This window comes from Rhamphochromis sp. 'chilingali' (genome assembly GCF_963969265.1).
Source record: "Rhamphochromis sp. 'chilingali' genome assembly, chromosome: 15".
NCBI classification, from domain to species: Eukaryota; Metazoa; Chordata; class Actinopteri; order Cichliformes; family Cichlidae; genus Rhamphochromis; species Rhamphochromis sp. 'chilingali'.
The window spans coordinates 20723632-20737547 of record NC_137942.1 but is presented as its reverse complement, the minus strand read 5'-3'; the positions used below and the strand labels follow the sequence as shown (position 1 = coordinate 20737547).

General features: G+C 46.6%; 1 protein-coding gene across 2 annotated transcripts; it reads left to right on the top strand.

The window, feature by feature from the left end:
• The first annotated feature begins 4596 nt into the window (after positions 1 to 4596).
• LOC308411319 (uncharacterized protein) lies at positions 4597 to 13413 on the top strand. Of its 2 annotated transcripts, none has more exons than XM_080905203.1 (2): positions 4597 to 6240; positions 12928 to 13413. In XM_080905203.1, exon 1 carries the CDS (start codon positions 5107 to 5109, stop codon positions 5719 to 5721), a length of 615 nt encoding a protein of 204 aa, XP_080761329.1. In that variant the 5' UTR covers positions 4597 to 5106; the 3' UTR covers positions 5722 to 6240; positions 12928 to 13413. The 2 variants fall into 2 exon arrangements, with proteins under 2 accessions (XP_080761329.1, XP_080761330.1); XM_080905204.1 differs by having other exon boundaries at positions 12890 to 13413.
• Positions 13414 to 13916: the final 503 nt, after the last annotated feature.

Genomic DNA, 13916 nt, shown 5'->3' with positions numbered 1-13916 from the left:
ATTACGTGTCAAAAGACCCTCAATCCAACACTGCGAGAATTGATGTTGTTCCTCGCGTTCTTTAACCGCATTGACGGCCACACCTCTACTATTTTTTACTGTTCTCTCAAGCTTTTCTATTTTGGAATCATACATTTCCATGACCTCTTCTAACTTTCTGTCTGCAGCATTGGCTTTGTCTTCCAGTTTTTTTAGTATTTTCCTCGTAAAATTGCTGCATCTTATTTTTATTTTTTATTTTCACTCGCTAGATACGGGACTGACTTGAATGAGGAAAAGAAAAGGGAGAAAGGAAGAGGAGGGAGAAACAGTTGGAGAAGAGGGATGGGGATAAAGGGCAGAAAAAACCTCGCGTTTTATGGTGACTCCTGAATTTCCTCCACTTCCTCCTCATCCTTAAAATACTCCCGATGGGTGTCCACAGCATTGTTCAGTCTGATGGCATCCTCCATGACCTGGACAACATGATACCATTAGAATGACATCATAGAATGAGGGGTGTGACCAGAGCCAGAAATGCACTCATTGATCCTTTTGTTGATTTATTGCTATCATCATACACTACTGATCAACTAATCGAAGTGCAAGTGTCACAGTCTGTTATTTATTCTCCCTCCATGCAAGGCAACATCCAGGGGTGGTTCTGTGGGCCATGCTGAACCATCTGGTTCACTGGTGCTTAGGGCCTTTTTTAGGTCTTCATTTTTCTTTTTCAAAGAATCAACTTCATCTTCGACCATAGCCTTCATTTTCTTTTCCAAGGCCAGAGCTCTAATATTACTCTGACATTTCCGTTTGATCTCCATATTCTGGGCCTTTTGGTCGTGTATTACTTTGCCCATTTGATCTTTCTCGTCTGTTAAATCTTTCACAGTTTTACCCATTAATTCGTTTTGGTCCTGTAGCTTTGTATTGTGTGTCAAAAGACCCTCAATCCAACACTGCGAGGATTGATGTTGTTCCTCGCATTCTTTAAAGCAACAAAACAACCCGAAGAGCCGGCTCTTTTTAGTGAGCCCAACCAAAAGAGCCGGATCTCTAAAAAGAGCCGGAAATCCCATCACTATTAGGGTGGGTTAGGTTAGGGGAATGGAAACTCCTCCCTGCACAAGGAGGGCAGGAGTAGGTGCACGCTCCGCACCATGACCCTTCCTGAGACCCGCCATCCCATCTACCGTATCCAGCAATCCCCAGGTCCGAATTGAGGTAAGTACCGTCCTTTTCTTTTTCAGGTTCAGGTAAGTACCAAATTATGTTTAATTTTTACCAAAGTTGTGTTTTATTTGTCCTGTTTTTTTAGGTTTCTAACTGTGTTTTAATAAAATTTGTCTTTGCTCAATGAATTTAGTCTCTGTGTCGTTTTTAATTCCAATTTTTAGGCTTTTAAACTGTTTTTATCCATAAATTATCCAATTTTTAGGTTATAAATTTATGATATTCCAATTTTTAGGCTTGAATTTTTAGGCCAGTAAATCAATATGTAAATGAAAAAAACATCAAAAGAAATCCCCCCCCCAAAAAAATAACAAACTAAAACAACAAACAAAAACACTTTTTAGTGCTGACGCATGGCTGTGGCTACGTTTCGGCTGGGCTGTGCCTTCTTCAGGCTGTGCACATGCGTCGCTGGCTAAATTAAAATGAAGAGACTCTTCTCTGCCCCTCCTTTTATAGTGTGCTGTGTCTCCTCCCACTCTTGGGATTTCTGTTTTATTGGTTTTTTTTGTTCAGTATCTTTAATGTTTGTGTCACGGATTGCCGGGGCAAGCCGTGTGGAATTGTAGAAAGGGACCAAAAGGCGGCAGCTCTGGTGGAGGTGAGTGTTTATTCACAGAGGTGGGTAAGTACAAACAAAGGTGGCGACAAAACATGAAACTGGAAACCTAAACTGGGTAAACTAATAAGACAAACCAGAAACGAGGAAATACATACGGGAAGACGCAGGGAGACCGAGGGGAAACAACACAGACGAACCAGCGATTACTAAGACAGAAAATACAACTTAAATACACTCAGAACACAGGGAGATTACACACAGGTGGGAGACACAGCTGGGAGTGATTAACATGACGAGACCAGGGAGGCAAACTGAAAACATTCACATAAGACGCAGACCTTCACAATAAAACAGGAACACACGGGGGGAACAGGGTAAACACCAATTAGAGAACAGAACCAAAATCGCGAAGAGAAAACACAAAACGCTGGGTCAAAAGGACCCAGGATCATGACAGTACCCCCCCCCCCTCAAAGGCTGGCTCCAGACAGCCCAACAAGAAACAAAACAGCCAGAAAAAACAGAAAACAACCCGACCAGGGTGGGCGGCGGGGGCCCAGGAAGGAGGGCTCGAAGCAAAACAAAACCGGAGCACCAGGGGCCTGTTCTTCGTACGTCGCTTACTACATCCAAGATCAAATGACACATCCAAGACCAAACCATCGCGCTAACCGTGAGCTCACTAATCCGGTTCCCCGAACACACCTGCTGTTGACGATTAGTACAGCTGGACGCAGTAATGTGACATCACTGGGTGTCGTAAAAGGGGCTACGCATCGATAGTAGAAACATTGATCGGCAACTCGCTGATTGGTCGGCGAAAATGTCGAAGGGGCGTGCACGGTATTTTCCGGCAGCAGAGCAAGAACTCATGAGTGAGGGATTCCAGGAGTTTCAGAGTTTAATTAAAACGCAAGAGAACACTGCAAAGGCTGCAAAAGCAAGGAGAGAGGGCTGGCAGAAAGTTGCTGACAAATCAAACTCGTAGGTAATTTAATAATAATAATAATAATAATGGATTGGGTTTATATAGCGCTTTCCAAGGCACCCAAAGCGCTGTACGATACCACTATTCATTCACTCCCACATTCACACACTGGTGGAGGCAGCTACGGTTGTAGCCAGGCTGCCATATCGCGCCATCGGCCCCTCTGGCCAACACCAGTAGGCGGTAGGGTAGATCTATCATATGACACTATATTATCCAATATCATATGGCATTATATTATATTATAATATGTTATATTATATCCCCTTTCACATTAGAGCCACAACAGGACCCACAAGAACATGGGAACAAGTAAAAGTGGAATACAGGAGTATTCTACAGAATGGTAATATTTATCTCTTAGATTGCTTTTCGTCTCTTGGCAAGGTAATACTGGCCTGTAATACTCTGTTAGTTTGTTCATAACAGCAACCAAGAAAAGGGCAGAGGAAAAAAAGACAGGTGGTGGTCCTGCACCCCCTCGTCAACAAGTTGGTTAAGTAAATAATACCCTCACGGGAATATCGATATCTCTCAATGAGCACACTGTCGCGCTGAGCTAAAGGATCCTGTCTATCCCGCAATATACGCTGAATTCTGAGGACTCTCCTTATCAATCTTGCACCTTCCGCAATGGGTTGGTCGCGTATACGGACAGAACATGGCTGCGACAGGCTTCCCAAATCCACCTTCGCTTTTATAGCCGTGGTCTCTCATCTTGATTACACGAAGTAATTTACAATTACTACTCTGAAATATGAATTACATCTGTAATAATCACATACATGTAATAGAATGTTAATGGTACATTTCCCTTTTTTAGGAAATGACCTGTATGTATCTGTGTGACATCAATAAAAGGATCAAGTGCTGCATTATCTTTAGTTACATTGATGTTATTTATTTATGGTGAAACAGTGGTGGAATATCGCTGTTGCTTTCGTATAAATGAAGCGGACATACCTGCGTGGCCGCGATCTAATCCTGTTTACATAAAGTAAACCTGCTCACGAGCAGGTTTACGCTTACGGCTCTGTTGCTATGACAGCAAGTCCCGGATGAGCTTCGGGGAACCGAACGATCCAGGATCACGCGAAATCGTCAACAATCTAATCCAGCTAACTTACTTAGCGAGGTACGAAGAACAGGCCCCAGAAGGCCAAAAGACAAAAACAAAAAACGAGCCCAAAACCAAAAGAAACGAAGCACACCAGAACACAGGAAAAAAACAGAGTCCAAAACAGAATTCAGGGGGCCGACAGCACAGGAGTCCAAACAGTTCAGGGGGCCGACAGCACAGGAGTCCAAACAGTTCAGGGGGCCGACCGTGCGGACGGCAACGGCGGCGACGTGGACACAGTTCGGGGGGGCCGACCGTGCGGACGGCAACGGCGGCGACGTGGACACAGTTCGGGGGGCCGACCGTGCGGACGGCAACGGCGGCGACGTGGACACAGTTCGGGGGGCTGGCCGTGCGGAAGGCAACGGCGGCCACACAGGCGATGGCGGTCCGGGGGCCGGCCGTGCGGAAGGCAACGGCGGCCACTCAGGCGAAGAGGGTCCGGGGGCCGGCCGTGCGGAAGGCAACGGCGGCGACGAGGGAGACGACGGAGCAGTTCAGGGGGCCGACCGCGCGGAAGGCAACGGCGGTGACTCAGGCGATGGCGATCCGGACCAGGCGAAGCACAGGCAGAGGCCGGACCAGGCGAAGCACAGGCAGAGGCCGGACCAGGCGAAGCACAGGCAGAGGCCGGACCAGGCGAGGCTGAAGGCTCTGAGGCTGGACCAGGCGAGGCTGAAGGCCCTGGAGCTGCAGCTGCAGCAGGCGAGGATGATGATGGAGCTACAGCAGGCGGCTGGACGGGCTGAACGGGCCCCTCGGACCCTCCAGCGGAGGCAGGAGGCTGAACGGGCCCCTCGGACCCTCCAGCGGAGACAGGAGACGAAGGCCGGAGCGGTCCCTCGGACCCTCCAGCGGAGACAGGAGACGAAGGCCGGAGCGGTCTCTCGGACCCCCCGGCGGAGACTAGAGATGAAGGCCGGAGCGGTCCTACGGACCCTCCAGCAGAAGTCACCACTAAGCCAGCAGTCATGGAGTCCTCTGGCAAACACGAAGGCAACTGGCGATGCACTGAGCACTGGCTCTGCCCAGGCAACGCTGACATGGTGCAGTTCTCAGGTGGCGGCATAAACTTCAGGGGTCCAGAATCAGCCGGGGACTGAGACCTAGCCTCTGGGGAAGCCCTGGAGCGGCAAACTGTGCCAATGGCGGCTGAACCATGAAAAGCACCTTGAGGTGAAATTAGACTTTCTCCCTGCATGGAGTGAATGAGTGAAACCGATGATACTGGAGCCAGAGCTACGGGTAGCGGGGGCACTGGAGCTACTGGGGCCTGCGCTACAGGCGGCACTGGAGCTACTGGGGCCTGCGCTACAGGCGGCACTGGAGACTGAACTGAGGGGGACACTGGAGGCTGAACTGAGGGGGACACTGGAGGCTGAACTGAGGGGGACACTGGAGGCTGAACTGAGGGGGACACTGGAGGCTGAACTGAGGGGGACACTGGAGGCTGTACTGAGGGGGACACTGGAGGCTGAACTGAAGGGGGCACTGGAGACTGAACTGAAGGGGGCACAGGAGACTGAACTGAAGGAGGCACAGGAGACTGAGCTGAGAGGAGCACTAGCTGCGGGGGAGCTAACTGAGCTGAGAATGGCTGCGGGGGAGCTAACCGAGCTGAGAGTGGCTGCGGGGGAGCTAACCGAGCTGAGAGTGGCTGCGGGGGAGCTAACCGAGCTGAGAGTGGCTGCGGGGGAGCTAACCGAGCTGAGAGTGGCTGCGGGGGAGCTAACCGAGCTGAGAGTGGCTGCGGGGGAGCTAACCGAGCTGAGAGTGGCTGCGGGGGAGCTAACTGAGCTGCCGGTAGCTGCACAGGCGATAAGCAGCTCGCGTTGACATCCGCCACACAAAATGCAGCCCCTGAATGAACAGTCATGCAGTCCGGAAATGAAAAAGAGTCCTCACTCACCACAGCCGGCGATTTAGAAGTCCGAACGTCCGGCTGTGGGGTGGCGCGCTTGCGGCGCGATGGGCGTTTCCTCCCCGCAGACGGCTCCGACGGGCCGGGCAAGATCACATCCGGCGAGTTGGGCAGCGAGGCAGGAGCGGCTGAGAGAAGGTGGGGTGTGTGCCGGAGAAAAGCCTGCACGGTCGGAGGAAGCGAAGTTAGAAGCCATGGCAGGCCGGAAAAGAGCCGTTGTAGCCGACTTTCCACGGCGCGGCGAAGCTCCTCTGGAGGGTCCTCAAGCCACAGCCCGAGGAGAATCTCCACGTTATATGTAACGTCGTCCCGGAGCTCCTCGGACGGATTTACTGCCGCTGGGTCCATGGTGGCTGGTTCGTACTGTCACGGATTGCCGGGGCAAGCCGTGTGGAATTGTAGAAAGGGACCAAAAGGCGGCAGCTCTGGTGCAGGTGAGTGTTTATTCACAGAGGTGGGTAAGTACAAACAAAGGTGGCGACAAAACATGAAACTGGAAACCTAAACTGGGTAAACTAATAAGACAAACCAGAAACGAGGAAATACATACGGGAAGACGCAGGGAGACCGAGGGGAAACAACACAGACGAACCAGCGATTACTAAGACAGAAAATACAACTTAAATACACTCAGAACACAGGGAGATTACACACAGGTGGGAGACACAGCTGGGAGTGATTAACATGACGAGACCAGGGAGGCAAACTGAAAACACTCACATAAGACGCAGACCTTCACAATAAAACAGGAACACACGGGGGGAACAGGGTAAACACCAATTAGAGAACAGAACCAAAATCGCGAAGAGAAAACACAAAACGCTGGGTCCTTTTGACCCAGGATCATGACAGTTTGTCCTGTGTTAGCTTAGGCTTTTTTTTGTTTTTATTATTTTTCTGGCACCCCCTTCTGTAATGTCTTTTCCATTATCCATCCTTATTTTTCTATTGTTATGGCACCCCCTTCTTATTTGTCCTTTCCGTTAATTTTTTCGTGATTTTGTTCCTTTCCTGTGATTGTCCTATTCGTCCTGCTCTGTCCTTGTTATGAGATCCTCCGTGACCTATGTTGCGTTTTATTGTGTTGTCAAGTGGAATTTGTGCACACTTTCCCGAGGTTTCTTCCCATCATCTGGCACCTGGGAGTTTTTCCTTGTCTTCCTAGAGAGCCAGCTTGGCCTGGGTCAGGAGCTCTATCACAGCAAAACAACAACAAAAAGACTTTTATGAAAGAACGACTTGAATTTTGTGTTATTTAAAAACACGTATTTAATTATTATTCAGTGTTGTGTGTTATAGCAAACTGCCAGCCTTAAACCTGAAAAAAACTCACGATTTTATAGAACTAGACAATGCATTTCCTGAAGAAAATTTCAATGTAATGATTATTTATTAATACGTTTTGTATTCAGTATTTAGTTTTATAAAGTAAATGCTGACCACACAAGTTTCCTTCTGGATTAATAAAGTTTTAAAAAATATCTGTAAAGTGTTATGAAATATAAAAATGTTTTTGTTGAGAATATGTCCACACAAAATAATTAAATAGGGCATTTTCTGTTATTTAACAGAGGTTTTCTGTTTTATAATTACACTGCAGTTTGGACGACGAGTTTCTGGAACGTTTTTGTCCTTTGAAAAGGCATTTCCACATGCAGGTCACTTCAGAGAAAAAGAAAAGGTGGAATTTAGGGATAAATTCCTCAACTTGAAAAAGAAATACGTAGACGGTGTGGAAGGCATCCCCTTTGTTGGAACAACGAAGGAGTTTCTTCTAGATGCAGCTTTACTAGATAAAACACGGGAGCTGGAATCATTTACCATATCATTGTACTGCTTTTTAAAGTCTTCCAAATACGCTTTATTCAAACAAAAACAGGAGCTCATTGGACCAGTGAACCAGATGATCAGAAAGGCTGGCAATGAAGAAAAAGAGATAGGTCATCTAAAATCTAGAGTGAAAGACGTTCAACTCCAGCTTAAATTAGAAAAACAGAAAGGATGGGGAGATGTTATGGGGAGACTCCGACTCCGTCTCAGATCTTTCCACAGATTAAACCTTGTCCACCTCCAGTGCAAACTAAATTTATTTTACACTCATCCGTTTTCATTAGAGGCAGAACCCAGAAGCACATCCAGGTTTAGGTCTACTGCTTGGTGCTACACAGAAACAGGCTGAACAGACTGAAACTCACATGAATTTGGACGAATCGAAGTAAGAATGTCACTTCTGCTCAATTGAATTGATTATCATTACCCTCACTAATAGCCACTTAATAAGTTAAGAGCAATGTGCCAAAGTAGTATAAATATTTTAACTTTTGGAAAATCCAGCAGGTTAATTAAGTGATTTCACATCATGTGTTCAAACAGCTTGTCAGTTTTTAATATATCCCATGTGCGCATACTTAAGCTTTAAAAAAAATACAGTCCAATGACCTGATAGATGTTTGCTGAACATTGTGGTTTACATCAGCACTTAAATTAATGTGGATGATGGCAGCGGGACGGCTGCGGAACCTGACGGCAGCGGGACGGCTGCGGAACCTGACGGCAGCGGGACGGCTGCGGAACCTGACGGCAGCGGGACGGCTGCGGAACCTGACGGCAGCGACGCTGCAGGCGGTGATGCAAATGGTGATGATGTGAATGCCGTAGGCGGTGGCGTGAATGCTGGTGATGTAGGAGTCACAGGGGATGTTTCAGCAGATGGTAGCTGAACAAACTTCCCCGGACCGCCAGCAGATGTGAGGATGTGCTGGCTGGGTCCTCCAGGACCCTCAGCTAATGAGGCGTGGTGCTGGGCGGGCTCCTCGGACCCTCCAGCAGACGTGGCTTGAGGCTGGACGGGCTCCTCGGGCCCTCCAGCAGACGAGACATGAGGCCGGCTGGGTTCCCCCGAACCCCCAGCAGACGAGACATGAGGCCGGCTGGGTTCACCCGAACCCCCAGCAGACGAGACATGAGGCTGGACGGGCTCCTCAGGCCCTCCAGCTGGAGCAGATGCAGGGCCAGAGGCAATAGGGACCCCTGACTGAGGGTGGAGATGAGAGGCTGATTTAGCAGAAGACAAAGCTAACGATTCCTGCACTAGCTGCGCTACTGACTGGGCCATGGACCGTAATAAAGTCTGCAAAAAATCTGATTGAGGTAGCGACTGAGCCATGGATAACTGAACTTGAGGTGGTAGTGGTGGTGGTGGAGTTGGTGACTGGGCTACAGGTGGCTGCTGAGCAGGTGACACTGGAAACCGAGCTGCTGGTGGCTGCTGAGCAGGTGACACTGGAAACCGAGCTGCTGGTGGCTGCTGAGCAGGTGACACTGGAAACCGAGCTGCTGGTGGCTGCTGAGCAGGTGACACTGGAAACCGAGCTGCTGGTGGCTGCTGAGCAGGTGACACTGGAAACCGAGCTGCTGGTGGCTGCTGAGCAGGTGACACTGGAAACCGAGCTGCTGGTGGCTGCTGATCAGGTGACACTGGAAACCGAGCTGCTGGTGGCTGCTGATCAGCTAACTGAGCTGCTGGTGGCTGCTGATCAGCTAACTGAGCTGCTGGTGGCTGCTGATCAGCTAACTGAGCTGAAGGTGTGGAAATGAAAACTGCACCAGTCCGTACTACAGGAGAGAATAGAAGTGTGGTTGGATGATGATGATGATGATGATGGTGAGGGTTGCATTTCTTCTTTAAAGGTGGATCGAACGACTTGGCAATGAACCTTGGTAAAACATACTGCTGACGTCGAGAGCACCAAGTGGCAAGGGCCTCCAGGAGAGCAGCAGAATCCTCCTTCCCTGGGCCGCCCATGCCAAACAGTTTAAAACAAAAACTGGCCCTCAGAGCTGTTACTATTGTTTTTAATCCGTTAATGTCCAGAAAGGTTATGGTGAAGGTAGGGGATGACAAGAAGTTGTCTAGAAACACTACCTCTGGAAGCCTCCTGTAGTCATCCACAGCGTGAATTATGCGCCAGCAATAATCCCACAGCTGTGCGAGGTACTTTCCCTCTGAGGCAAAAGGTGAGTCCGCTGGATCCATCTTGTGGTCGCGTCGTTCTGTCAAGGCTCTGTGTGCGGGCAGGCGGAGAGGAGGATCCAAACGCAGGACTCAAACATAGATTTGAGAATCAAAACCACAGCTTTATTGCTGGCCAGAAAACAAAACATAAACCAAACATGAAAACACAAGCTGGAACACACAGGCACGGTCTGAGGGTGAACAGACGTTAACGACGCGACACTGACATAAAGACACACTGGGTTTAAATACACTGAGGGAGTCATCAAGGAATTAGAGACAGAAGGGGGACACAGCTGGGAGAAATAAGACCTAACGAGACAGGGAGAGCGAAGCCGGAATACTGACATCAGACAGGAACAAGAACCTTCAAAGTAAAACAGGAAACAAAACACACTTTACTAAGACACAGACTAGACAGAGACAGACTAGACGCTGACCAAAGTCTACTAAATAATAATCATAATCACAACAGTATCAGATCATAATATAAAAAAAACACCAAGATAACAGAAACACCAAGTACCAGAGAAACATAAAGGAAAATCCATGATGCAAAAGTACCAAAACATAATGAACTCAAAATACTGGGTCCAACGGACCCAGAACCGTGACATCTGTACAGAGCCAGCTATGCGCTATTAGGGGTGCATTCCATCTGTGCTTTAAAAGAAAGAAGAAAACAAAACCTGAAATTAACAAAAGAAAAAATAAATTCAAAGGGCTTAAAGTGTTTCTTACAATGCTGGTTTTTTGTCTCCAAACAATCCTCAAACCAGTGGGGCTCTAAGGCTGTATCCCAATTTAGGGTCTGCAGCCTTAAAGGCCACATTTTAAGGCCGATTACGTCACAGCGACGCGACGAAGGCTGTCACTAGTCGTGTCCACATTCATGGGCTGCATCCTCCTGTGGACCTGTCCTTCTCAGTCTATGTGGGCTGGCCTTCAGATTTGCGTCAATGCGGTCTCTGTGGAGTTTAATAAACTCAGCTGTCTGCTCCTTCCCATCTAAAATATAACAGGACACTGGTGTAAATTCTCGACCATCTCACACTTCTGTTTAATTGGTTTTCTGTTTGACGTTTTTTCAGCTGTGTGAAAACCAAGGAGGAAAAAGTTTTTTTAAATCTAATCTAATAACTTTAATCTAATAACTTATATATTACGTTTAACCTGAGCAGCGAAAGACCGCGGTGATCTGAAAATGATGTGCCGGGAGTTTGCCGTTCTCGACGGCTTCAGTGACCCTCGAGCTCCCGGCTAGCGGTCAAGCTGGTGAATAGAATAGAATAAAATAGAATAATCCTTTAATTGTCCCACAAGGGGAAATTTGGTTGTAACAGCAGCCAGAAAGGCACACATACAAACAAACAGTACACAGGACACAGAACAGAAACATACACAATTTTTCTTACATATTTAAATTAAGGACAAGGGTTACTATAAACAGAGTACTGTACAGTTATTAAATTAAATTAACTACAGAAAAGAGGCAAACCCAGGTTGTAGTGCGAATCGGTTGATTAAATTATTGCAGTTACAGTGCAGATGTAAATATCTATGATTGTTGGGAGCAGTTCTGATTGTACAGTCTAACAGCTGCAGGGAGGGAGGACCTGCGGAAACGCTCCTTCATGTATCTAGATGCAGCAGTCTCTCACTGAAGGAGCTCTGCAGTTCAGCGATATTTCCATGCATGGGGTGGGAGACTCTGTACATCAGAGATGTTATTTTGGCCAGAGTCCTTCTGTCTCCCACCACCTGCACTGGGTCCAGGGTGCATCCCAGAACAGAGCTGGCCTTCCTGATGAGTTTATCCAACCTCTTCCTCTCAGCTGCCGATAAACTGTGGCTCCAAAACACTGTAAAAAAAGAGTCATAGAAGGTCTTTACAAGCTGACAGATAACAGATAAGCTAACGGATAACAGACGTCTCTGAAAACATCGGAGCACTTTTGCAAATATGTGATAACTTGATAAAGCTTACAAAGCTACATTCTCGCCCGAAAATATGTTAAAAGTTTATTTTGTGAACCAGAAAGAGTAATAAGAGTAATATAAAAAACTGAGGAGCGGTCGCCATTGTTGAAAACTGGAATTGGCTGAGATGCACTATGAATTCTGGGATATGGTGGGCCACGAAGGACACACTTGACCCATCCTTCAAATTCGGGGAAAAGGAGGATTCATTTGTAGACTGCATTTGGAGGAGTCTACGAATTTGGACAGTCTTTGTCGCGTCGCTGTAACGTAATAGGCCTACAAATGCGGCCTCAGGAGGATGCAGCCCATGAATTTGGACAGCCCCACATACAAGGCACCATCATTAATTCAAATTCATTTTAAGGCCAATTACGTCACAGCGACGCGACAAAGGCTGTCCCAATTTGAAGGCTGCTCGAAATGCGGCCCTCAAATGCGTCCTTCATTTCCCTGAATTTTAAGGATGGGTATGTGTATCCTTCATGGCCCAACATATCCCAGACTTCATAGCATGGCGGTGGGTGTGGATAATTTTGCCGGAAAAAACGGCAGACGGCTGAAGCTTTCAAATATACTCCGCTCAATAGTCAACCTTAGTCTTACAGAGAATTTGATGTTTTTATGGATAATTAAAGTCAGTCATATATACACAAACACAACAAGCTGAAAGTCAGTGATGCTGCTCGGTTTGCAGTCCTGAATATCACGGCGAAAGCAGGATTCACTGCACTGTTAACTTTAGCTAAGTTATATTGCTGCCTCTGTTCGGTGATGTCGAACCAAACAGACTTTAACGTGTCTTTGAACGAGCTGGCGGTTCACTCGTGAAGCTGAAAGAAAGATGCTTTAATCACAGGAGTCACACATGTGTCCACTGAATCATCTGGGAACTCTTCTTGTTTAGCACTTGTAATAACACAAACACTAAATCCTCCTTCTCTTGTGCTGTTTGTAGCAGTGTGTACACCTGAGACTGTCACCTGTCTGTCTGTCCTGCACTCTCTCTCTCTTTGTCTTTCTTTCTGATTGTGTAATAAAAGTATGAACATGTATTTATAAGTTACACTTGTGTTTGAATCCTGCAGCTTCTCACACATTTGATTTCCATGTGTGACAACTGCAGACAGACTGAGGGACCCTCTGCTGCACATCATCTGTGAGGCTTTGCACCCCTGATGATCCACCAGGACAAACTCAGCAGTGTGTGAGGAAGCAGAGGAGGAAGAGCCAGCAGCAGCTGACAGATGGAGAGAATAGACAGACTGTTCCCTGTTTGTGAAGGACTGCTAGAAAAGTTTAAAATAACTAATTGTCTGTCCTGAATCAGTCTTATTAGGTAATGTTCAAATAATTTGATCATTCCAGTGTTTTCAGTGTGGGAGAAAGTACTCAGGGCCTTCAAGTTACACACTATGAAAGGCAGCAACAAGTTTAATATTCAGAAACATAAAGTATGTATCAGCAGCAGAATGGACCTAAAAATAAATGTTTGTTTCAGTTCTATGAAGCTTTGAGTATTTTGGATTAGTAGCACTGCTGTGTTTGTTGCATCACATTACTGTAATTGTTTATATGCTTTATATATTCTGAGGTAAGGTGATCTATAGTGTTACATCATATTATATAAGGATGTTATGTGTTTGTATACTTTCTGCCCAGTTTGACCCATTTAGCAGAAGTCAGCCTGTTTAAGGCTCTGATATCTATTCTGTATGACTTGAAGCAGTTATGACATGGTCTGATTTTCTCACCCAATAAAGGATTATTTAATATATCAGTCTACTCTTCATTCTATCAGAAACAGTTATCACAGCTCGTACATTTTCTTTTTACACATTAATGTAAGCATTGAGCCAACATGTTAAAAGAACAATATTTGTCTCTTATATATAATACATGTATATATAAACTGTGAGAGATACTTGTCTTTGAGTGAAGATTTAAGGTGATAGGAAATATAAATAACTGCAACTTGAATCTTTACTGAAGCTGTAATAACTAATATTGATTAATATAATACTAACTTTAATATTGGCCATATTATATTTACATTACCAAAGTGAGATGACTTTAGTCTCATGAACAACATTAGCTAATTGTTATTTACTAACT